At 47.9% G+C, this 26,614-nt stretch overlaps 1 protein-coding gene across 1 annotated transcript; it reads right to left on the reverse strand.

Moving 5' to 3' along the window:
* Positions 1–10,893: 10,893 nt before the first annotated feature.
* On the reverse strand, positions 10,894–15,066 carry IL36RN (interleukin 36 receptor antagonist; the record flags this gene model as incomplete). Its single annotated transcript, XM_080711317.1, has 4 exons — positions 10,894–11,118; positions 11,368–11,495; positions 12,761–12,846; positions 15,038–15,066. The coding sequence occupies 4 exons, from the start codon at positions 15,064–15,066 to the stop codon at positions 10,894–10,896; spliced, it is 468 nt and encodes a 155-aa protein (XP_080567443.1).
* Positions 15,067–26,614: the final 11,548 nt, after the last annotated feature.

Genomic DNA, 26,614 nt, shown 5'->3' on the forward strand with positions numbered 1-26,614 from the left:
TCTTGCAGTCGGGGGTGTCTGGTCCTGCCTGAGGGGCAGGGGAGAGGGCTGTGAGAGAAGCTGGCAGAGAGGGGAGGCAGGCACACCGGGGCTCACCCACCCAGGGCAGCCGGGCCTGGTGGCCCACACTGTCATCCCAGTACTCGGGAGGCTGAGACAGGAGGATCCCAGGTTTGAGAACCGCCTCAGCAGCCGAGCAAGAACGTTAGCAATCTAGTGAGATCCTGTTTCAAAATGAAACATTTTTAAAAAGGGCTGGAGGTAGAGCTCTGAGGCATAACAACCCTGGGTTCACTCCCTAGTGCCGAAATAAACAAACAAACAAACAAATAAACAAAGATAAATAAATAAATAAATAAATAAATAAATAAATAAATCTACCGCCAGGCATGGGGGCGCAGGCTTGCAATCCCAGCATTCGGGAGGCTGAGACAGGAGGATCGAGGTTCGCGGACAGCCTCAGCTACGTAGTGAGGCCCTCTGCAACTCAGTGAGGCCCGGTTTCAAAATAAAGAGTAAAAAATAGAGCAGGGGGTGTCGCTCGGAGGTAGAATGCCCCTGGGTTCCACCCCAGTACAAAAAAAAAAAAAAATCTACCAAGGTCTCTCCCAGGCCCTCAAGCTCCAAGAAACTCTGTATCTCCCGCACCCAAGAGCCACTGGAGTCTCAGGAATGTGAGCCTGGTGTGTGTGTGTGTTACTGAGAATTGAATCCAGGGGCATTCTACCACTGAGCCATATCCCGAGCCATTTATTTATTTATTTATTTATTTATTTATTTATTTATTTATTGGTGGTACTGGGGTTCCTGGAAGCCCTTCTTCCTCTGGACTACACTCCCAGACCTATTTTATATTTTTATTTGGAAACAGGATCTCTTAAGCCAGCAAGGCTGGCTTCGAACCAGCGCGATCCTCCTGTCTCCCCCTCCCAAGCGCGGGGATTACAAGCGTGCACCACCACGCCCGGCAGTCCCCTTCTTAATTTTATTATTATTATTTTTTTTTTTTTTTTGAGAAAGAGAGTCTTGCTGCGCTGCCCAGGCTGTCTTGGAACACATGATTCTCCTGTCTTGCCCCCCCAGGTACTAGGATTACAGGCATGTACTACCACATCTGGCTCAATATAAAATAAGTCTAATTAAAAACTGTTCAGACAAAGCCATTGGCTCCCAAACATGGCTGTCTATCTGAATCACCCGGGGACTCTTTTTTTTTTTTATTCTTTTTTTTTTTTTTCGGTACTGGGGATGGAACCCAGGTGCATTCTACCTCTGAGAGACACCCCCAGCCCTATTTTCTATTCTTTATGATGAAACCGGGTCTCACTGAGTTGCAAAGGGCCTCACTAAGTAGTAGCTGAGGCTGTCCGCGAACCGCGATCCTCCTGTCTCAGCCTCCCACATGCTGGAATTACAAGTGTGCACCACCACGCCGGGCTGCCTGGGGATTCTTGATAAACATGATTTCCTGGGCTCAGGGTTCTGAATCCTTAGGGTTTGAAGAGGCCACAGATGAGCCAGCCATGGTCACTGGCAGCCAGCTCAGTTCTCCTCACTCTTTAATCAACATTTAAATCACCTGCAACTCTTGTTAAAAACACAGACTCTGGTTCCCTGGGTCTCGGGCGGGGGCCTGAGACCCTGGATCTCAAACACAGCAGCAGGTGATGCTAAGGCTGCTGGCCCCTGGGCCACACTTTGAGCTACGAAGTCCTGGCCGGTCCCCCTACAGGTCACCCAGCAGCAGCGTGGCCACACGCAAGCCCTCTGGGCGGCGGGCTCCCTCTCGGCCACGTTACTGGGGCTCTTTCCATTGTGGAAACAGAAGTGCGGACGGGCAGGCAAATCAAGTTGGGGGCCCTGTGTCGACAGCTGCCGCTGGTCAACAGCAGCTCCAAGAGCAGGTGCGAATCCAGTGGGGCCCGGTCCAGCCGGCTCTGCTGGACTCGTAACCTTCCCATCAGCAGGGCCTCTACTTCCAGCCTCTCTGCCGCAGACTCCACATCAGTGCTCCACGGTGATGGAGCGGGTAGGACCCAGCCGCTGGCTTCACGGCCAGCAGACAGCGGGTGCTGGTGTGCAGCCTCGGCCAGGTCCTCCCGATGAGCCACGCAGCCCAACCCTGACGCTTTCCCTCTTCTCTGGGGACCAAAGAACTTTTCACTAGACTTGGACCTATATCCACCTCTTCTCCCTCTTCCTTCTCTGGCTTTCTCAGGCCTGCCCAGTTCTGTTCTGGATCAAATAGCACAAGTGGCGCTGAGCTCCATCCACGTCCTCCTGCAGACCACAGCTGCTCTCGCTCCTCCTCCTGTCCTACTACACGTTATCTATGTGGGGCCTGCTCTCTCGGAAACCAATCTTACTTCCATGGATTGGATATAAAAGACTCTACACCCCTTTTCTGTTGGACCACTGCCTGCCTCCATGGGGCACTTGACGGAGGCCGGGTCCCTCCACGACACTCCTTCCCTCTGTGTCGGGTCCCCTTGGCCATCCTCCCTCCTGGGGCTGTCCTGAATCCTGGCAGTCACAAGACAAGCTTCAACACGTGTGTGTCGTGTCACGCACGGTGACCTTTCACGGGTTTCTATAGCTGCGGCCACTGTCTTGGTCTCGGGGATTTGGGGTCAATAGGCAGGCACGTTCACTCTTTGAAAGATGTGTGATTGTCATGTAATTGTCACGCGCAGAGTCTCTGAGATGATTTGAGAGCATGTTATCATATCATGGGACAGCTAGAATCCAGAGTCCTAAGAACACATTTAACAATTTCAGAGGATTTCAGAGGGGCTTGCCTTAATGGCTGAGAGATATAAGACAAAGGAACTCAAAGCAGAAATGGTAGCAAAACAACAGCATAGAAGGGAAGACTTCATGGAAAGCCCTGGAAGTTTCATCAATGTCAAAAGTTAAATAGTAACCGGGCACAGTGGCGCACACCTGAAATTCCAGATTGAGAGCCCGAGACAGGAAAATCAGTTTTGAGGACAATCAGCAACTTAGTGAGAACCTATTTCAAACTAAAAAATAAAATAGAGGTGGAATGTATCTGGGTTCAACCCCCAGTACCACATACATGCACACACACACACAGTTATAAAGTGGTAGTAGCCTACTAGAGGAAAAATTCACATACAGCCGGGCGTGGTGGCGCACACTTGTAATCCCCGCGCTCGGGAGGCTGAGACAGGAGGATCGCGCAGGTTCGAAACCAGCCTCAGCTACTTAGTGAGGCTCTCAGCAACTTGGTGAGACCCTGTTTCCAAATAAAATATAAAATGGGGCTGGGAGTACAGCCCAGAGGTAGAAAGCCTCTGGGATCCACCCCCAGTACCACAAAAATAAATAAATAAAATTCACATAACAAAGAATTTCAAACACCTGCCTTTTAAAACTAGGCTTTGTTAGTGTGCTTATTATAATCAGTATTATCTCTAAGAATCTTTACCCTAATAAATTATTAGGAGTTACTCTTTCACCTATACCCCAAATTCTAGTTAGTATATCTTTAGAATTATAACTTCTAGCCAACCATGGTAGCACATGCCTGTGATCCCAGTATCTGAGAGGCTCAGGCCCGGGTATCACAAGTCTAGTAACAGTACAAGGTAACGTAGCCCCTCAGCAACATAGCAAGACCCTATTTCAAAATAAAAATGAAAAGGACTGGCGGTGCAGCTCAGTAGAGCCACACCCCTGGTAGAACGCTCCTGGGTTCAATCCCCAGTAAACACACACACACACACACACACACACACACACACACACACACACACATGTATAATGGAGTCGGTGGAGGCGGAACCTCCTCTGATCAGCTTGGTAATGCTATCAATTGTAAATACATATAGTCCTCTGGTAACGCATTCCATAAATGTCCATACTGGAAATTTATCGCAGCAATCGATGTCCGCTGGGGAACCAGATAAACAAACAGTGGTGCACTGTACACTGTGCAGCCGTTAAGCAACGCGCGCTGTCTTCAAATGCCCCGCGTGTGAAAAGCAAAAGCTTCCCACCAAGACGGCGAGCTGGGCAGATACGGGACATGCTTCCTCACACTTCAGGCTTTCAGACCCCATGGGAATGTTAGGTGAAGCTTCTCTTTTGGGTCCTGGGGATAGAACCCGGGGGCATTCTACCTTTGAATTACACCCCCAGCCCTTATCATCTTTTATTTTGAAACAGGGTCCTGCTAAGTTGTTGAGAGTCTTACTAAATTACAGAGGCTTGCCTCAAACCTGCAACCCTCCTGTCTTGGCCTCCCACGTACTGAGATTATAGGTTCGCACCGCTGGACCTGCCTAACTTTTTTTTTTGTTACCCCTCCTCTCTGCTGTTCATTCAGATATTTCTGTATCAAGATCACTGAGTACTGTGTCAGTACATAGAGGGTCAGTATCTACTCTGTCCAATGTATTATTAGCTCAGAGTAAGAGCTCAGACATACAGGGTCATATCACTTGACTGCCAGTCCTCACTCAGGTCCAAGGTTTCTGACGCCATGGGATTTGTTAAGGTTCTTTCTAGGTCAGACTATCTATGCTTCATGACTCAGTGTCTAATGAATCCTTCCTTAGCTATTGTTAACCCTGCTCTGAAGGCCTATAAAGTTTTACTGCATGGGTTACTGTTGCACATTAAGACATTTGTTTTTCTCATAAAAGCTGGTAGGATGTTGAGGTCACAGAGCACGGCACATAGCTCACTGAAGCTCTCTCCATAGGTACTTAACAGGTGAGCACACGCGGCAGGCCCTGCACGGGGAGGCTGGTCCTCGCCCTAGCCAGCTGTCTTGCTGTGTCCCATCGCAAGATCTCTGATTTATCTTCCTTGGAATGAGAGGTTGGACAAAGTCGTTTTGTTTACAAAACCTTTCTAAGTTTCACAATAAGATTTTACGCCGGAACCAAATGAGAGTCATGGATAAAGTTTCCCTGCGTTTGCTGAACAGGGAGTGGCCGGGACACTGGAACCCTGCTGGCGTTCCTCTGGTCTCTGAAGACGACATTGGACATCTTTGAGAAAACGCCAATCTTCCCCAAGCACTGTCTGAACTCTCCCAGCCGACAGTCCTTCTTCCTAGATTATGTTCTAAAATCTGTGCTTCAAAACATTTAAAAAGTCTTGATAGGATTTAACCCACACTCTCCTCAGATCCCACCATGTGTTCCTGGATTTACTGAGCATTCTACCTGGCTCTGTGATGGGGATTCTTGTTAACTAGACAGCTTGCAGGTGCAGTTAAGAATGGGCCATTTCAGAGACACTGATGGAAGAGAGAAAGAGAAAAAGGAAAGACGACTACCTGTCCACCACTAACCTGCAGATCCTGGTGCTGGGAACCCTGGAACCTCCAACTGACTTCTCCAGGGCATTGGTGCTGTTTATAAGGTCCGGTCAGGGTGGGTCAGACCTACAACAATCTCTGTGATTGGCCCAGGACAGGGAGGAAGAAGAGCCCAGAGATTTCACAACATCTTTGACAGTGTGGATAATAAGAAGGTGGGGAGATTAATGAATGTTTGTTGAAGGGGCAGCGAGTCACCCCCAAAGCCTTGGCAGAGTCTGGGCGCTGAGCTTTGCTCTCTGTTCTGTCATTGACTGTGTTATTAGTGGTTCAGCACCCAGGTAAACAGTGTGGGGTCAGGCATCTCTGATCCTCCAGGGGGCTCCATCTGAGCTTAGAGAGGTGGTGGAAGCAGGAAAGAGAATTCCTGAAGGGGCCAAGGAAAGAACCGCTTCCGGAGCTAAAAGTCAGGTCATGGCCAGAGGACCAGAGTGAGAGCGAGCCTGGGGCATCGCGAGCCTGGGGCATCGCGAGCCTGGGGCATCGCGAGCCTGGGGCATCGCGAGCCTGGGGCATCGCGAGTGTGGCCCTGTTTGGGAAGGTGAGAGGGGAGCCTCTGATTTTCAACAGGTTTAATTAGTTGCTACTGGCTTGATGACACAGAACATCTAAAGAAACCCAGATGCAGAAGACTGTCCTTATATTCACCCTGGGGCTGGCAGGTGCCCCATGTCTTGTACTACAAGAAATATGACAGGGTGAGCCGGGAAGAGTTAATGCACACTTGGTTCTCTGACTGACATTGCTTAACTCAGTCTGTCCATCCACCCACCTGTCCATCCACCCACCCATCTAATCATCAATACACCAAATCAACCACCCAAAAATCATTCATTTAATCATCCAAACATCCACCCATCTAATCATCCATCCATCCAGTCACCCACCCAACCATCCTCCCATGCCTCCATCCTTTCATCTATTCCATCTGTCCTTCTAATCATCCATTCATCTAACCAATCACCAATCCTCTATCCATCATCCATCCATGCATCCATCCATCCATCCATCCCCTTACCCATCCATCCAATCATCCATCTAATTACCCACCCATCTTCTATTGATCCACCCACCCAGCCATCTATCACAAAGGGCAGAGAAGCTTAAGGAGAATGCTTCCTGGAGACCAACAGCCTTCTTACAGTTCTCCCTCTCAGATCATTTGCAAAGTTCCACAAAGAGCTTGATGAGAAAGCAGGAGGGATCAGTCTGAGACCAAGGTGATTGCAGGATGAGAAATGAGAAAGATGGGCAGGAGTGAGACCAGATGTTTGCTTCCTAAGGCCATGCTCATCCTTCGCCCCTTCTCCCAACCTCTCACCCCTCTGTGGGGAGGGCTGAAATGTCAGGTGTTATATCAGCCATCGATGAGTCCTCACTAAGTATTTACACTATTGTGCGACAAAGACACACATGAACCCAGACCCCGATGTTAAGTAGCTTTACAGTTCAGCTGGGGCTAAGTTGTGAACTTGAAAGATAATTTAAAGGACAAGACTCTCTAAACTGTGGGCCAAGGGTATGTTGGAGATAATAGTGGCCAAAAAACTCCTTAGGCACATCAGCCCTTAGAACTGAAATGATATTAGACATGACATCCTAGTCTCCCTCCAAACAGGGGCATCTGTGCCATAGTTTGTCATTATTGTTATTATTATTGTTATTGCTGCTGTTTGCTGGGAATTGAGCCCAGGGCATTCTACTTCTAAACTACAACCCCAGCCCTTTTTATGTTATTTGGAAATAATATTCCTCTAAGTTGTCAAAGGTCTCACTAAATTTCTAAGGCTGGCCTTGAACCTGCAGTCCTCCTGTCTCAGCCTCCCGAGTACTGGGATTCCAGGCCTGTGTCACCATGCCTGGCTTGTGCTATGGCATTCTTGAAAAACAGATCAATCAGGCTTTTTCTCAGCACTTCCAAGGGACCGTACAGCCTCAGGAAGAAGAACTATCAGTGTTTGTGGTCTTTGTTGCTTAGATTCTGGGGCCACTCAGGAAAAAAACAGTCTCTACATAATTGCCACCTATTCATTATATTTGTGTTTACAGGAATTACAGAGCAAGCTTTTTTTCTCTGATACTAGGGATTGAACCCAAGAGCAATCTACCTCTAAGCTACACCACCCATGCCTCCATCCTCCCATGCCTCCATCCATCCATCTATTCCATCTGTTCTTCTAATCATCCATTCATCTAACCAGTCACCAATCCATCATCCATCATCCATCATCCATTCATACATCCATACATACATACATACATACATACATACATGGGGCTTTTTTTTTTTTGAAACAGGGTCTTGCTAAGTCGCTGAGGCTGACCTTCAACCTGTGATCCTCCTGCCTCAGCCTCCCAAGTGCTGAGATTATAGGTGTGTGCCACCAAACTCAGCCAGAACAAGTATACTCTTGTACGTAGCAGACCTCTGAGTATGAGAAATGGGTTCCCTTTGAATTGCTTCCTCAGTGTAAAGACCCTCAGCCCCTTTCACCTCTCCCCTTTACAAACTGCCCGTGGGAACCTCTCTGATCGTTGCTGTCTACAAACAGCATAAACCTTACATGATGTGGGTATTGCATCTCTGTAATAATAGGTCCAGTACTTTGGTTTACACAAAAATTGCAGAAAATCTAAAACTCCTAGGCCTTTTTTCCTTGAACAACCATGAGGTCAGGGTTCCCCCGCCACATAGTCCCAAAGAAAGGATTGGATGTTCTTCTCATCCCTGATGACTTGGGTCAGTTCGTGGAAGCTAAAGCCCTTTTGAATTCTGTCATCCCCCAAATGGTGAAGCAATCACTTCAGGCTGAAAAAGTCTTTAAGAATGAGGTCAAATTTGAGCCGCCCGCTCAAAGGCTTAGACGGGTGGAGGAGAGGGAGAGAATGTTCCAGGGCGGAGAGCCAGTTTCTGCATTCCGTATTCTCTAGGTTCCAAAGGTCTGCCAGGCGTTATCTGAGGTGCTCAGAAGCAAGCTGGTGCAGCCCTAGCCTTCAGGTCATCCTGGGGGCCACAGATTCTGAGCCAACTCATCACAAGATGCACACAAAGCATCGCCAAAGCAGGCGACCCAGGCTCAGTTCAGCAAAGGATTCTTGGAGGAGGTGACATCATAGCTGGGTATTAAAAGATGAGCGGCTTCTCTAGGCAGAGGTGAATGGATGAAGATCCCCACGACACTGTGTCTAGGCCCTTGGGTAGAGAGTGTGTGAACAGAGCACACAGAAATGTAGCCTTACACCTGGGGCCCGAGTTCTCATCAGCCCTTGAGCACCGTGTGGTAGGAGCCTTTTGCCCAAGGACCTCGGCCACATCTGGGCAGGAGCTCTTGAGACCCATGGAGGCCACTCCTGTCCTGGCCTCCTCCTTGCTCCTCACTGCAGACTCTGAACCTGCCAGGCTGGTCCAGCAGGTGAGCTGCAGGTGGAATGCCTGCGGCTCAGGTATGGACCCCTCCTCTGTCTTCTGCTCTGGGCCCTTGGGGTTTGAGAGGACAGACACTGGAGACAGACCCTAGCACATAGGATGAGAGGTAGACAGGTAATCAAGGATGGTCTAAACCATGCAACTTAGCATGGTCAGCTTTTAAATAGAATATTTAGGTCAAGGAAGGGCCACTGTTCATTCTGAGAAGAAAAAGATTGGCCAATACTTCAATCATAATAAAATAGGTGCATTGATTTCTATTTCCATGGGTATCAATTATCTATTGCTGCACAAGGAGTTACTCCAGGACCTAGCAACAACGCCCGCCGATTAGCTCGCTTGATTTCTGGAGGGGCAGGAGTCTGAGCAGCCTGGCTGGGTTCGACTGCAGACAAGTTTTCAGTTGAGCTGAGGTCACTGAGGTCCTGATAGGGCGGGAGGAGAGAGCTCTCGGGATGGAAGCCACGGTGTTTCTTGGGAGTGTCACGCCATCGCTCTGACTCTATCTCACTGGTCCAGTGTGGGGAGATTTCATACAAGGTGTGACCCCCAGGAGGTGGGATCCTTTGCAGCTTCATACCCTCCTTAGAGCTGTCATGGCCAGGTACCACACACTTAGTGCCTTAAAACAACGGCAACTTATTCTCCCAATTCAGGAGGCTAGACATCAGCAATCAGGCATTGGCAGGACCGTGTCCCCCTGCAGCTGCAGGCTCCTCCCGGCTCCTGGAGGCCCCACAATCCTTGGTGTTTGTTCCTTAGCTCAGGGTAGCATCAGTCCAGCCTCTGCCTCAGCCTCTATAGCCTCCCTCCCTCTGCCTCCTCTGCCTCTTCTTAAAGGGACACTAGTCGTACAGATTTAGCAACTCCTAATCCAGCATGGCCCTGCGCTGCAAAAGGCCCTGTCTCCAAGGAAGGTCACAGTCTGAGGTTCTGGGGAGGACCCAAGCCAGCCTACCCTGCAGCCCCCTTGGGAGCTGGACCCCACACCTTGGAATGCCGGGAACTCCGGGAAGTGGAGGCTGAGCACAGTCAGAATGAATTTCTTTTCTTATTATGACATACGCAATCCAACTTCATTATAGAAAAACTAAGAAATACGGGTAAATAGGAAGGACAGAAAGGAAAGTCGCCTATAGTGTCACCACCAGGACCTCGCTACAGCTGATGGAAAGGCTTCCAGATTTCTTTTAATGCAGAAATACACACATCGATTTTTTAAATTAAAATGAAAGTTCAAGATCTATTGCTCTGTGATGTGCTTTCTTAGGTGTATCCCACACGTCCTTCCAGGTGACAGAGACCAGCAGCTGAGGTCCCCTCTGCACCCGGTTTCTTGCGTCTTCTGAGATGACAGCACCACCCTCTCTGGCCCAGGGACCCAGGATGGGGGCAGAGATGGACGATCAGCCCATGTCGCAGCAGGAGTAGGGGAGACGGAGGGGCCGGGCCACCAGAGGGCCTTGGTCCCTGACTCTACCTCCCTCTCCTGCACAGCGGGGAAGGACAGGGCCTCCAGTGGCAACCAGGGCACTGGGCCGGATACCGTTGAGATTGCCAGATTCCTACCACCTCCCTATCCACACACTTAGAAATTCTATGTTGCAGCAGGGCACAGAGGTGCATCCCTGTAATCCTGGTACTTAGGAGGCTGAGACAGGAGGAAGGCAGGTTCAAGGCCAGCCTCAGCAACTTACTGAGACCCACAGCAACTCAGCAAAACCCTGTTTCAAAATCAGAAATAAAAAGAGCTGAGGTTTTAGCTCAGTGGTGACCCCCTCCCGCCGTTCAATCCAGAAAGAGAAAAAGAAAGAAAGGGAGAGGGAAGAGGAGGGAAGGAAAGAAGGAAGGAGGGGAGGGAACTCCAGGTTGCTCCCAGTGTATCCTTTGTGGTTTCTACACGATTCCATACTGGTAGTAACACCCAATGGGAAAGCAAAATGTACACTGGGCCCCAAATCTGGGAAAATTTTACCCAAACTGGGACCTGGAGAAGAGAGAGGGGCTGTGTGTCCTGTGAGTCGGGAACAGGAGCTCCGAGGGCAGGGCGTGTGCGGGGACCCCGCCACGGCCCCGTGCACCCCCGCTGCCCGGCAGACCCCGGCGGACCGTCCTAGTCGCACTGCTCGAAGTAGAAGTCCACGATGGGCGCGTCCCAGGAGGCCTGCTCGGGGACCCGCGCGAGCCTGAGCGGCTGGTCGGCCTCGGGCGCGGTGCACAGGAACCAGCCTGGGTAGGCGGCCGCCTCGAAGCTGGAGGTGAGCCCCAGGTCCCGCCGGTAGAAGGTGAAGCTCTTGGACTCCTCGGCCCCGAGGTACAGCGCCATGATGTTCACGGGCTGCCAGCACCGGAGCGGGGCGACTGAGGGCGGGGCCTCGGGCGGGGGCGGGGCCTGGGGCGGGGCCTGAGCCAGGGGTGGGGCCTGGGTGATGGTAGGGCGGAGCCTGAGGCGAGGGCGGGGCCTAGGGGAGGCTCCAGGATGGATCCCCGCCGCTCAGGGCACTGAGAGGCGAAACGCCCAGCTTCAGTTTGCCCAGGGTAAGTTGGCCTCGTTTGCACGCGGCCAGGATGCCCGGGCAGGACTCACCTCTAGTTTCAGAACTGGCTCCTCCTCTGTCCCACAGGACAGGCACTGCGTCCCTCCCTGGACGCCCAGGATGACTGGGGATAGCCTGGCGTCCAACGACCGATTGGGGACAACGCTGATCTCCTCGCCTACAGGAAAGAGATGAGGCGCAGGGACCTCGGCTGCCCTCTGCCCGCTCGCCCCAGTGGTAAAGGATCGTGCCCCCGAGCTGGGCAGAAGGCATTTTAGCAGATGTCCCACGGGAGGGCTGGTCCTGCCAGCTGGCCCAGAGTGGGCATGGAGCCACAGAGCCTCTTCTCCAAGTCTTCAAGTCTTTTCTAAACCCCAGCAGGCCACCTCTCAGCCACCTCCTTTAATGCCCTTGCTCCCAGGCCACTCTCCTGAAACCTGTCAGAAGGCCTCCCATTATAGCTGTTTGAGCACCTCTGCCTCTTTGAGCTTTCTTTTTATTGTTTATCTGATCCTAGGGATTGAACCCACTGGCATCTAACCTCAGAGCTACACCCTCAACACATTTTAATTATTTTTTGTTTTGTTTTGAAACCGAGTCTTGCTAAGTTGCTGAGGGCCTCACTAAGTTGCGGAGCCTGGCCTGGAACCTGCAATCCTCCTGCCTCAGCTTCCCAAGTACTGGGGCTAGAGGCAGGTGTCTCTGCATCCAGATACCCTGAGAGATTCCTGCAAGCAGAGAGGGTCTTATTCTTCTCTGCACCTCCCCGCCACCACCCCACACACCCATACAGAGACATGCATGCACGCACACACACATTACACAGTGCACACACATATGCATGATCCATGTGTATACGCATTCACGTGTACATGCACACATAACCAGAATGCACACACATGTACATACTAGCTCATACTTACACTTAATGCTCATACTCACAGCCCAGCACACACACACACACACGCACACACACACACACACACACAGGAGGGGGATCTGCCTGGCTCCGGTGCCCAGGTGAGCAGGTGTACACTGTGTAGAATGAGCTGTAATCCCACTTAGGGCACAGAGGGTAGACAGCGCCACCTGCTGTCTGGGACCCACCACTGCGGGTGGCTGAGGATCAGGAGCAGAGGGGGCCTGGGTAAAGAGGCAGGCACCCACCCCATGGGAAAATACAGTCGTTTTCTCCCTTGCTGCCAGGACAGTGCGATAGTGGACCTAGTCTGCCTGGAGGGAATGACAAGCCACTTGTCCCCAGAGAACATCCCCGCTCCGCTCAGAGGCTCAGGGGCTTCCCTTTGCTAGCAGTCTCTGGAGGGGGTGGGCCTGGGGTCTGCAGACCTGGGCTGATTTCGGGGACTGCTGGAGACCTCCCCAGGCCCCTCCCCCCACAGGGCACAGAGGCCTGGGGATCCTCAGGCCGCGCTTCACACCAACCTTTAATGACCTTCCCTGGGTGCAGCCCTCCGGCTAGAAGCTGGTTATTGTGCAGATAAAGCACCTTCAAGGCTGAATCCTTCATTCTGAAACAAAAGGATGGCAGGAGGTTCTGTTAGGGGAGGCCGGGCCTCCAACTGGCCCTGGCTGCAGAGGGCGTCCCCGAATGAGGCCTCTTGTCCCATCTCCCATTGCACCGGACGCAACAGCTCAAACCTCCCCCCAGGCCTGGCTGGCTCAAGCCCCAGAAACAGATGCCCCCCGGCCTCCCACCAGGACTAGGGCTTGCTCCTTCACCCTGTTCAACCGTTTCCATCCCAGCCAATCCGTGCGCATTGTTGGAAGAGAAATGATGGTGCGCGGGAACCCTGGGCTCTGCCCTCCCTGCGGCTAAGCCAAGGGGGAAAGTCCACTCACCCCATCTGCATTGAGTCTCCTTGTAGCTAAACTAAGGGCGGGTTAGACAGTACCCAGGCTGCCTCCTGGTTAAACCTGGGGTCTTCAGTGAGTACTGAGACCTCCGGGCCCTTCTCCTTCCATCTGAGTGAGTGCTCCTCTGCATGTGAAGTCGTTTTATTTTTTCAGTTGTTTCTCGTGTTTGACCTCAGTTAGTTTCTGACATCCTAAGGTGGGTTTCTAAGATGTTTCATGGGGTGGGGGAAGTTCACGATGACACACACACTGGTTGGATGGCTGGCCCCGGGATTTGGCAAGTGAATTACTCGGGAGACTCACGGTCACAGGTCTGCTCAAGCCACTCCGGCCCTCTGGCAAGAGGACACGGGAGCAGCCATGTTCACCTGGTGAGAGAGCTTGATCGTACAGACTCTCATGGGATCAAGTGTCATACAACACACTGTTAAAAAGCACTATGCAGCCGGGCGTGGTGGCGCATGCTTGTAATCCCCGCGCTTGGGAGGCAGAGACAGGAGGATCGCGCAGGTTCGAAGCCAGCCGCGCGCGCTGGCTTAGGAGACCCTGTTTCCAAATAAAAATGTAAAAATAGGTCTGGGAGTGCAGCCCAGAGGTAGAAGGGCTTCCAGGAACCCCAGTACCACCAAAAAAAAAAAAGCACTCTGCATACAGTTGTCCCTCGGTGTCCATGAGGGCCAGGGACACCCGAGTTCACAGGTGCCCGAATTCCTCTTATAAACTGGTGCAGTATGTAGTAGTATCCTTCAAGTCATCTCTCGATGAGTTAAAATGCTTAACGCAAACCAGGCGTGGTGGGCACGCTTGTGATCCCAGCATTCGGGAGGCTGAGACAGGAGAATCGCGGTTCTCAGACAGCCTCAGCTACTTCGTGAGGCCCTCTGCAACTCAGTGAGACCCTGTTTTAAAACAAAGAATAAAAAGTAGGGCAAGGGGTATAGCTCGGAGGTAGAATGCCTTTGGGTTCCATCCCCAGAACTGAAATAAAATTTTAAAAAAAGAATAAAAAATAGGGCTGGGGGTGTAGCTCGGAGGTAGAATGTCCTGGGTTCCATCCCCAGCACCGCAAAATAAACAAATAATAAATAAATAAATAAATAAATAAATAAATAAATAAATAAATAAAATGCCTAATACTATGTAAATGCCGTGAAGATGGCTACTGTCAGGGAATAATGACAAGAAACACCATCTGCATGTGTTCATTACAGATGCTTTTCCCCCAAAAAAATAACAAGATAAACAGTCTGCATGTGTTTGTTACAGATGCACTTTTAAAATGCATGCTTTCAACCCACAGTTGGCTGGATCTGTGGAAGCGAGACCTCAGATACGGAGGAGCCCAGATCACTCGACTAAGTTCAGTGAGAGAAAAGATTCTCATCCGCACTGTGCAGTCCGGGGCAGCAGAACTCCTGGCTCAGTGCATACTAGCGGACAGACTGACAGAAGGTTTTCTCTTTTCCCCCAATCACCTGCAGGGAGGAGGGGCCACAGGGTCTGGGATGGCAGCAATGCCCCGTCGTTGTAGGAAGCACCAGCAGAACCCTGCGGCCGGGGGTCCTGATCCCCAGGGTCGCTTGCTGTGGGTGGACCAGGCTGCGGCTCTGGCCAGGGTGGGTGCTCGTCCCACTTAGCATCTGCGGAGCGAGCTGCCCGAGTCCCCCCTCAACCTGGAGGCGTTCTAAGGACAGCAGGGTGTGGGTCTCCTCTCCCCAGCGGCCGGCCCCACCCGCGAGAGCCCCCAGTGGGACAAGTGCAGCTCCGACATCTACTCACAGGGTTGGGCCACAGGTCCACCCAGAGCTTACTTTCACCCAGGACACCGCCACGTTGGATACTCACCGGAAACACAGCGCCCCGCTCAAGACCATCTTGTGCCCCACCGTGTGTAGACTCCCCCGTGTGAAACAAACAGCAGAACCTTTTAGGTAGAGTCAAAAGCTGAGCGGTCAGCAGCCTGGGCAGCCAGCGGGCTGCTGAGTCTCTCAGCCCCTGAGCCACCGCCGCAGCACGAAGGGGTTCTGGGTGGAGGATCAAGAGAGAGCCCGGTGACTGACAGTGATGTTTGTTAAAGTACATCATGTGCAGTAGAGAATTTCCCTCTTCTCCCCTCTTCCCATCCCCTCAGTTACGCCACCTATTTGCTCCTCTGTAGAATCTTCTTCATCTAGACTTCCCTGGGAATGGGGTGGGAACTGGGTAAGGGCTAACTGGGCGATGTGTCCATGGATGTCTCCACCATCTTGCATCCCATTAAGATGTATGAAGACAATGCACCAATAAAAATAAATAAAAAGAGAGCCCCAGTCCCGCCAGCACCCCCAAAGAATACCTCAGAAAGTTCCTTTCTCCTGGCAGGAGCCTGCGTGGTGTCTGCCTGTTTCCCCCAAGAATGCCTCGGCCTCTTAAATACGTAGTTGATTATGTGCTCCTCCCGGTTTTCTGGGAGGAGCCCTGAAACCGGCATCCTAGGGAGGAGTAAGGTTTTCCAAGTGATTTCACACAACCCTGAGCCTCCAGAGACACCTGTCACTCCTGACCTCCCAGGAAAGGGTGTTTCTGGAGATAATTACCCGGGAGAAATTCTCAGCAGCTTCCTTCGGGCTGCCCGGCTCTCCAAGGGCACCCGACAGCAGCCCGAGGAAGCCAGCTTTTAGAAGAGCCCTCTTCCTCTTCCTCCTTTCCTTCCTTCCTGCCTGCGTTTGTCAGGCCGATGGGAGATGTTCACTGGAGATGTCCTGCTCAGGGATGTGTAGGCTACAGGCTCATTGTAGAAAAACTGGAAAAACTAGAAGAGCAGAAAGAAACACAAGAACACTTCAGTGTCTTCTGTGAACGCACGGTCAAGAAATCAATGACGACACGCTTTCCTAGCTATAGATGGCTTTGCAGACTGCAGCGTCAAAGAAACCATACTCTTTCCAACCTGATTTTTTCATGGAGCAAAATAACAGAACGTCTTTACATACCAAACATGAATAAGGACACCAGAAGTCTGAGCCGTTCTGTGGTATTTTATCATATAACTTCAACTCTTCCATTTTTTTTACCCATCCATATTCCTGGCCCTTCGTATCGTGGTGTTTTGTTTGTTTTTGCTGTTGAGCCCACAGGTTGTGACAAGCATCTATAATCTTGACATTGATCTTTCCAAAATACCGAATGATAAAATACTATCTGATTGTGAAACAATTAATACACTTCTATTTTTAATATACTTTGGCGCAATGTAAATTGCAAATCATAAATAGTAGAATCAGCCGGGCGTGGTGGGCACGCTTGTAATCCCCGCGCTTAGGAGGCGGAGACAGGAGGATCACACAGGTTCGAAGCCAGCCGCGCTGGCTTAAGAGACTCTGTTTCCAAATAAAAAAGTATAAAATAGGTCTGGGAGTGTAGCCCGGAGGTAGAAGGGCTTCCAGGAACCCCAGTACCACCAAAAATAAATAAATAAATAAATAGTAGAATCATAAATCAATCATAAATTAATCATAAATTGTAAATCATTGAGAGGTTCAAAGTGAAACACCACACTTTGTGTCCTTCCATCTGGATCCTTCCTGCTCCCCTGCCAATACATGTTTGTGAGATTGGCAACGACACCTTTATGTATAGACACAGAAATATGTAAACTGTTTCCTTTGTCAATTCTCAATTCATGATATCCAAATTATGGAAGCAACCTAGGTATCCATCAATAGATGAATGGACAAAGAAAATCAATACACGTTTAATGCCTCCATGAACTCTGTGATGAATCTGAATTAAAGAAAAAGTGCAGTGCATAACATCATCTAATTATGCTTTGACTACTGTTGATGACTATTTATTGTTAAAGCACAAATTTTAAAGAAATGGTATTCAGACATATGAGTCCCCAAAGCACTCAAGAATACGTGAAAATATCAATTGTGCAAAAAAGGAAATAACTCATTGCATCATATAATGCTGCTGATGTGACACATATCATTAGAAAAAATAAATATAATACAGGATAAACGGAGGAGTACGTGAGTGAGCCAAGAAGAAAGTGAGAAAAATAAAGCCAACCTTTGTTAAGAAAAATTCTCTACATTTGAAAATAAGACAAAATGATGACCACGTGGGTTTTCTTTTCAATTCTTCTCTCTCTCTCCTCCCTTATTTAACGATATTTATTGCATGCAAAACATGTTGCACATGTTGTGATTGTTTCCACAGAACTATCTCTGTGTAGAGCATTTATATTTTCATACTTTTCTTGGTGCCTTGTGATTCTGCATTATGGTGAGGGTGTCAGCGATGCCAGCACACATGCGCACCACACACGCGGTGCGTCCCCGTGCCGGCTCCTTCCCCCTCCCTGTGCATGTCATGAGATTGGCAGTGATCCCTTCACATACGGACACAACATTATCTAACGTGTTTCTTGCCTCATGCCTCCTTTTCTAACTCCCTTTCTCCTTTCCCCAGGCCCTTCCACTATTCCACTGCTCTCTTCTCATTTATCTGAAGACATTTTGCTTTCTATTTTCTCCTTAGCTTCCATATACATGAGAAAGATTTCAATTTCATACTGACCCATCTTCAAACAGACCCCACCAACAATTATTTCCCTTAAATATGGATCTTAGGCTTGACTTACTGATTACTATTGCTTAATTCCCATTGTATCCCTATGGTTTGAATGTCTCCACCAAAAATCAAGTTTAAGTTGAATCTTCATTAATAGGTGGGACCAGCCGGGCGTGATGGTGCATGTCTATAATCCCAGTACTTGGAAGGCTGAGATAGGAGGATGGCAGGTTTGAGGCCAACCTCGGTAACTTAGACCTTCAGCAATTAAACAAGATCTTGTTTCAAAATAAAATTTTAAAAAGAGGGGCTGAGGTGCAGCTCATAGGTAGAACACTCCTGGGTTCAAAAACCAGTGGCCAGCCGGGTGTGGTGGTGCACGCTTGTAATCCCAGCATTTGGGAGTCTGAGACAGGAGGATTGCAAATTCACAGCCAGCCTCAGCTACTTAGTGAGGCCCTTTGCAACTCAGTGAGACTCTGTTTCAAAATAAAAATAAAAAATGGGGTGCTGGGGGCATAGCTCAAAGGTCGAATGCCCCTGAGTTCCTGCCCCAGTACCACAAAAGAAAAACAGTAACCAAAAATAAATAAATAAATAAATAAATAAATAAATAAATAAATAGGCGGGAGCAGATGGGATCTTTAAGAGATGATTATGTCATGAAGACAGAGGACCAGATTAATCCACTAACCCATGGGTGAATGAGTTAGTGGGTTATCTTGAGAGTGAGCCTGTTACAAAAGCCAGCTGGCCCTGTTCCTTGTACATACCTCTTCTACTATATAGCACCCTGTGTTGCCTTAGGATTCTTTAGAATCCCCACCAGCAACAAAGACCTCACCAGAATCAGCAAAAGATATAAACAACAGTACATCTGGTGGGAATGGAGGGTAATAGAGAAACTCTTAGACATTGTTGGTGGGATAGTAAGCTAGTGAACCAGCAGGGAGGTTCCTCAAAAGACTAAGAACGGAACCACCATGTGACCTACCTATACCACACCCCGGTATCTTTCCAGAAGAGTTAAAGTCAGTGTACTGTAGCGATACATGCATATCCGTGTTTTTAGAAGCACAATTCACAACAGGCAAATTTTAGAACAAACCTCAGTATCCATAGACAGGTGAATGGGAAACGAGATGTGGCCTAGACCCTTCATGGATTTCACTCAATTATAGAAGAACAAAATTATGTCACTTGTAGGGAAACGGATGGAACTAGGAACGTTATGTTGAATCAGACCAGCCGGTGTCAGAAAGCCAAGGGCTGTGTGTCTTCCACCATATGCTCCTATGTGGAAGATAAGAATAAATAGGAAACAAAAGGAACTTCATTATAATAAGAGAGAAACCAATAGAATAACGGAAGGGGTTGGAGGAGGGGCACATGGAAGGAGGAACAGAGACTTGAGGCAGGAAATAGACCAAATAATATGATGTCCAAAAATGAAGGCATCACTAATCATATTTTTTTGAGGGTTTGGGGATGGAACCCAGGGGCATTCTACCAACACCCCCTGCCCTATTTTTTATTCTTGATTTTGAAACAGGGTCTCACTGAGTTGCAGAGGGCCTCACTAAGTAGCTGAGGCTGGCCACAAACCGCAATCCTCCAGTCTCAGCCTCCCGAATGCTGGGATTACAAGGGTGCGCCACCATGCCTGGCTACTAATAATCTTACTAGCATGTATGGGGAGGGAGGAGAAGGGTAGCTTTGTGGGATTAGAAGAGAACCACACCAAGAAACGTGTGTATATATGTTTGAATCCCACTACAATACCTAATTATATGGCACCAATAAATTCTTTTAAAAAGAGAAGAAAAAATAAAGACCTCCCCAGATACAACTGCTAACCTTGAACCTCTAACTGCTAACCCTTCAAACCTCTGGGACAAATAAACCCCTTTTCTTTATAAGCTATTCAGTCTCTGGTATTGTGTTACAGAACAGTATGCGCCTATTTCAGGGTCATTACAAGGGCTGTTTTTCCTGCCTGGGAGGTTCTTGCCCCGTACGTCAGTATGGCTCAGTCTCTCCCCTAGATCTTTGTCACTCTTTGTTAGAGTACCACCTTCTCAGTGAGGCCAAGGCGCGCTATCCAGTGCTTCCCTCCTGCCCCACATTCCTCTTCCCATGTTCCATTTCTTTCTATGTGACTCACCATTTAGCATAATCGACCCACATACAATGCTTATTATTTATTGGCTGCCCAAGCCAAGGCTGCTGGGTGATAAGCTCACACAAGCGGGTAGTTTTTCTTGCAGATTATGTTGGTGGGTGTATCTTAATAGTTGGGCTGGTGCCTGGGGTACAGTATGTCTTTAATAAATAGTTGTGGCATCAGCATGAAATGAATGGTATACCATTTTACAGTTTAAAAAAAGCAAAGACTGGGCACAGTGATGCATGCCCATAATCTCAGTGCTTGGAAGGCTGAAACAGGAGGAGTGCAGGTGGCAGGCCAACCTCAGCAACTTAGTGAGGTCCTCTGCAACTTAGCGAGAGCCTGTCTCTAAAAAAATAAGAGGTGCCAGGGGTGTAGCTCAGTGATAGAATGTCCCTGGGTTCAATCCCCTGTATTGAAAATAACGTGATGATGATGATGATGGTGATGATGATGATGGTGATGGTGATGGTGATCGTGATGATGATGGTGATGGTGATGATGGTGATGATGATGGTGATGATGATGATGATGGTGATGGTGGTGATGATGGTGATGGTGATGGTGATGATGATGATGGTGATGGTGATGATGATAGTGATGATGGTGATGATGATGGTGATGATGATGGTGGTGGTGATGGTGATGGTGATGATGGTGATGATGATGGTGGTGGTGATGGTGATGGTGATGATGAGGATGATGATGGTGATGATGATGGTGGTGGTGATGATGATGATGATGGTGATGGTGATGGTGGTGATGATGATGATGGTGATGATGATGATGATGATGGTGATGATAATGATCCATGAAGACCTTTCCAGGCACAGGAGAGATGGTGCTGATGATAGAACACCTCCTGGGAGTCACAGGCAGAAGTGGACCTCCAATTCTGGCCTGGCTCTGGCCTCCACCTGGCCACATCATCAGATAATCATGGGAAGCACCAGAGGGAAAGGGTCCTCTTTAATTCCAAACATGTTTGAGAAATACAGGAAGGTCCATAAATGCAGGAAGACACTTGGGACCACAGTCATGGCTCTGTAGCTGGGCACCCTTGCTGAGGGCATCATTACTTTCTTAGCCTCGTAGCACCTTCCAGAACCTGGGTGGAGGGTGGTGTCCAGCAGGGAGTCAAAAGGCTGAGAGGAAGGAGAATGAGAAACCCCAAAGGCAGGTGAGCCTCCACCACGCCCAAGGGGAGTTTCTCTGGCCTGATTCACCAACAGGCTGGCTAGACCCACCCAAAGCCTCCTTACCTGGGTCCAGGTGAGACCCTCCAGAGCCATCCCAAGTGCCTCCATAGTAGATCTCCCTGAGGATCCAGAGCCTGAGGACATGGTTGCAAAGTTTGGTCATTGCTGAAGGGGTGAACGTAAAATTGGAAATAAACCAGATGAGGGAAAGAAAAGCCCACAGTCCAGGAAAGGTGTGGGCAGGCTCCTCCTGTCCAGCCAGTGCAGGCTCAGCGTGCTGTGCTGGCCACACCAGAGGGCGCTCTCAACCAAGCTAGATGGGCAGGCAGGCCACCCGGCAGTGATGGTGCTGCTTCCCAAAATCCAGAGTATCTCTCCATGCAAGGCTTCCAACCTGGCTTTTCCTCTCCTGCCACGAAGAATCCAGGACAACTAGTCCAAGCAGTAAACTTCATAGCAGACATAGATTGGACACCAAGAGCCACATAGGACTAGCCCTGAGGAAGCCTCAGCTCCCCGTGGCTATAAACATGAGTATTCAAGTCACTCTTCAAGTCTCTACTTTCAGCTCTTTCTAGTATATTCCAGAAGTGGGATTGCAGCGTCCAATGGGAATTCTTGCTGTCAAGTGGTGTGTTGTATAGATGTCAAGAGATCTGGTTGGTTTATGGTACTGATCAGGTCTTCCATAGCCTGTATCCTTCTGTAATCTGGATTTTCTGTCTACCTGTTATATCAGTTATGAGAAGATGAGTGTTGAATTTGTCGACACAGATCAGAGATGTGTCTACTTCTCCCCTGAGTCAAATCAGTTTGGGCGTCATTTATTTTGAAGGTCTATTGCTAGGAACATACATATTTAAGATGGTTTATTTATTTATTTATTTATTTATTTATTTATTGTGGTACTGGGGGTGGAACCCAGGGTCTTTTCCACCTCCAGGCTATACTCTCAGACCCATTTTATAGTTTATTTGGAAACAGGGTCTCACTAAGTTGCTGAGAGCCTCACTGAGTTGCTGAGGCTGGCTTCGAACCTGTGCGACCCTCCTGTCTCAGCCTCCCAAGCGCGGGGATTACAAGCGTGCGCCATCACGCCCAGCTGAGAGCTGATCATTTTAACATGATGGAACATTCCTCTTCATTCCTGATAATTGTCCTTGTTTTTCAGTCTTCTTTGTCTGGTATTGCTAGAGATACTCCATCTTTCTTTTGTTTATCGCATAGTATACCTCTCCATTCCTTTACTTTCTAACTTAGGATGGATGGATGGATGGATGGATGGATGGATGGATGGATGGATTTTTGGTACTGAAGATTGAACCTGGGGGCATTCTACCTCCAAGCTACACACCCAGCCCTTTTTGTTTGTATTTTGAAATAGTCTCACTAGTTGCCGAGAGCCATGATAAATTACCAAGGCTAGTCTCAAACCTGTGATTCTACTGTCTCAGAAGAGCAAGTACTGGGATTATGGGTGCAATCCATCATGCCTAGCAATGTCTTTATATTTTAAGATGGTTTCCTATAGATACTTCATAATTAGGTCTTGCATTTTTATCCAATGTGAAAATCTCAGTCTTTTAACTTGCATGTTTATACCATTTAAAATTAATTTAGATATTGATATAGTTGTATTAATATCTATCATCTTGCTGTTTCATATTTTTTCCATCTGTTTTTTTATTTCTTTATCCTCTTCTACCTTCTCTTGGGCTAAAATTTTTTGTGATTCCATGTGATCTATCATACCAACTTATTTTTATACATTTAAATATTTTTATTTATGGCACTGAGTGAGACTAACTCCAGGTAATTTTACACTAATTTTAAGTGTAATATAAGGACATTATAACAATATATTTCCAATTCCTCCCCTCCTATCATTTATGATACTCCCTAAGTCTGGGGATAAAAACATTTTGAAGAATTAGACAGATAAAATCTGTTCCCATCAGCTGGCCTGGAAAGCCTCATAACTCACAAGGTTTTGGGTAGAAAACTCAGAAAAAAAAACACATTTAACACATGGAAAATAATAAAACTTAGATGACCTGCTTTTCTGGCTTTGCCTATGCCAATGTCAAATCTCAATGTCAAGACCCCAAAGGATCATATTCTTTCCAGGTGCCTCAATTGCACCACAGATTTAAGCTCAAATATATTCATAGTAATGCAAAAACACCCAGAAAGTTTTGGAAGAATGGCTAAATATTGGGCTGGGTGAAAAATACATAAGAATGAACTACAGCACTGTGTAGTATGATAAAGAAAAGAATTAATAAGTAACTAACTAAATAAATAGTTCTTTAGTGAGGTATTTCAAAAAAACACAAAAACTAACTGAAAAGATCCAATGGTCAAAATCATAATAATTGGGGAGAATTAGCAGGAGTCCATGACAGCTAGACCAAGAGCATCAGAAGTCCAGCCATAGAAAGCAGAGTGGGAAGAAAGCAGGGCCAGCTTAGCATGATGCGAGCCCCGTCTGTTATGCTGGAAATGAAGTGAAGCCTCTAGAGGGTTCTGGGCAGGAAACTGATCTGACTATACTTGTGTCCCCATTCACTGCTGGGCAAACATTTAATTCTAGGAGGAAAGGGGCAGAAACAAGGAGACCAGGTATTCACTGCAACATTCCAAAGAGGAGACTTAATGGTCGATTCCGGAGAGTGGAAGCATGACCAGGAGTTGAGAGTCACACGGAAGCAAATTTTGGCAGAGAATGTTTATTATTTTTTATTGTTTAGGGACACAACCAACAATGTTATGTTTCTGGAATAATAATTTCCTTTCATTGTTAAAGTTAAGGCTGCATCTGAGTGTGTGTGTGTGTGTGTGTGTGTGTGTGTGTGTGTGTGTGTGTGTGTGTTTGACTGAGGATTGGACCCAGGAGTTTCTATCTTCAAGCTATACCCCAGTCCTATTATATTTGTTTATTTATATTTTGAAACAGGGTCTCACTAAATTGATGAAATTCTTGCTAAGTTGCTGAGGCTGGCCTCGAATCTATGATCCTCCTGTTGAGGGTGATGAGCCCATTTCTCATCTCTAGATGAAAGTTCTTTGATCTCATCTTGTTGGTGTTCTGAATGTCTCCTGCACATGGATGTCCAAGTCTTTTTCTATGTTTGGAAAATTCTCCGATCTTATTTCTCTGAAGAGGTTTTTTTATACCTTAGAATTGTGCTTCTATGCCTTCTTCTATGCCTATTATCTATAAGTTAGGTTGTTTCATATTAGCCCATATTTCTTGGATGTTCTGGCCATGTTGTTGTATTGTCATCTCTAAATTGTCGACTGTATGGTCAGTTTTAAATAAGCTGTCTTCCAGGAGTGAGACTCTATTTTCCATGTAGTCTAGCCTACCAGAGGTGGTTTGTATTGAGGTTTTTAATTCATTTATTGAGTCCTTCATTTTGCTCAAAGCCTCTTTTTGGTTCATACCTCAATTTTTTTTATTCACATGGTCTTTCATTTCCTGTATAATTTCTCTGATTTTATTTCTGAGGTCTTTGATCATATTGAAAATCAAAATTCTTACATCTCCTTCTGGTATTTTCTGCAACTCAGTATTGGTGATCTCCTTTGTTGTTGACTTATGGAAGTTTACTGTTTCTTTGCTGGTCTTCAGAGATCTCAGGTTTGTATTTCTGTTGTCTTGGATTTCTCTTCCTCTTTGTGTAAGAGTCATGTATCTATTTGTTATCCCTTTGCAATAAAGTCTATGCTGAGGATATATATTTGCCTCTATGAATCTGTCTCATATGATCATACTTTTGAGCTTGTCCCCTAGAGTGTCTTTAACAAGATATAGATCTTAGTGAAGGCAAACAGGAGTCTCTAATTGGCTGCAGGTCACTGTCCTCCAGGCCCCAAACCCATAGGGCCAGAGACTATGATGTTCTATTCAGATCCTGCAGCCTGCTGGTTGGGATTTAATGCCTCACAGACACTACCATTGTTCTGCTGATTGTGAACTTGTAAAACTTTTAAGAGTCCTGACCTCTGGCCTCTATGGCAGAGCCAGAGATTATTATGCTCTAAGCTTGTGGCCCAACTGACTGAGCTTTCATTGCCCAGAGAAACCACTGCTGATCTGCTGACTGTGGATTGTGATCATGTGGAGCACAAACTCTGCTGGTAGGGAGAGTGTTGAGTTTCTAGCCTATAGGCGTGATCATGTGAATCCCTGCTGACCCCAGGCCTCCCTGATTTCAGGGCCCAAGTGCTCACAGAAAGAGATTGTACTGCTTTGAACATGGGGTTGGGGAGGCTCAGTTACTCAGTGCCAGGGACACCACTGCTCATCTGGGTGGCTGTGATCAATTGAGACCTTGTTAGCCTCTGACCTTGGTGTATGTAGTACCCAAACATCACAGGCATGAAATTATAGTCTTCCAAGCCTGCAGCTTGGTTGGCTGAGTTATTTCACCCCAAACACCACAACTGGCAGTCTTGTGGGGATTGCTGAGTATCCTCCAGGGGGCACAGCAAATTGATTACTATAGGTCCCTCCTACCCAAATATTCCTAGAGACTGTCTGCTAATTCACATTTCTGCTATGCCCAACTGTAGCCTCCACCCCCCACCTCTGCAGGGGTGATTTGCAAACTCACAGACCTGTCAAGTTTGTTCACTGCCACTCAAGTTTCTGTGGCCATGTAGGGCAAGCTCCCACTGGAATGTTTGCTAACTCAGTCTTGATGAGTGCTACTCGAGTCCCTGGAGACAGATATGAGTTCAGCTGCAGCCACAGGATTTTGCTGGTGGTCTGGCTGGGGAGTCTGGGGAGTCAGGGCTTGAGGTATTCGAGCATGGAGAAGAGAGTGTGACTGCTTTTGGTGATAGTTTTCTGCAGTCACTGGTTCAACACGATTCTAATGATTCTTTGCTGGAGTTGGTCTCTGAGAGTTGTCAGGTCCCTGCAGCTGCCGTCCCAGGCCTGACCCATCACAATGGTGCTTCCTCTGTTCTCCACTCACCAGGTGAGATGTGTAGAGCTCTTTTCAGTTCCCTGTTCACTGTGCTGCCTTCAATTCCACCACGTTCCAATGATCGTTCTCTTGTTAGGTTCTGACTGCTTTTATTGCTTTGGCAAGAAGCAATCTTCCTGCTGGTTGGGTTCTGAGTTTCAGAGCACCTGAAACATACTGTCTTCCTCTATTCCACTATCTTTTCTCTCCTGATGACCTACTTAAATAGCTGATTTTTGTAACTATGCAGAAACTTTATCAATCAGGAAAAGGTAACCCTAGTAAAAAGGGAAATCTTGAAACTCTCTTGGGACCATGAATGTGCTTAGCCCATTTCTGATGTCTTAAAATACAAAGCAAGCTGGGCATGGTGGCCCACGCTTGCAATCCCAGCATTCAGGAGGCTAAGACTACAGGATCACAGTTTGCAGACAGCCTCAGATACTTAGTGAGGCCCTTTGCAACTCAGTGAGACCCTGTTTCAAAATAAAAAATAGGGCAGGAGGTGTAACTCAGAGGTAGA

The sequence above is a fragment of the Muscardinus avellanarius genome (assembly GCF_963383645.1).
Source record: "Muscardinus avellanarius genome assembly, chromosome: 15".
Taxonomy (NCBI): Eukaryota; Metazoa; Chordata; class Mammalia; order Rodentia; family Gliridae; genus Muscardinus; species Muscardinus avellanarius.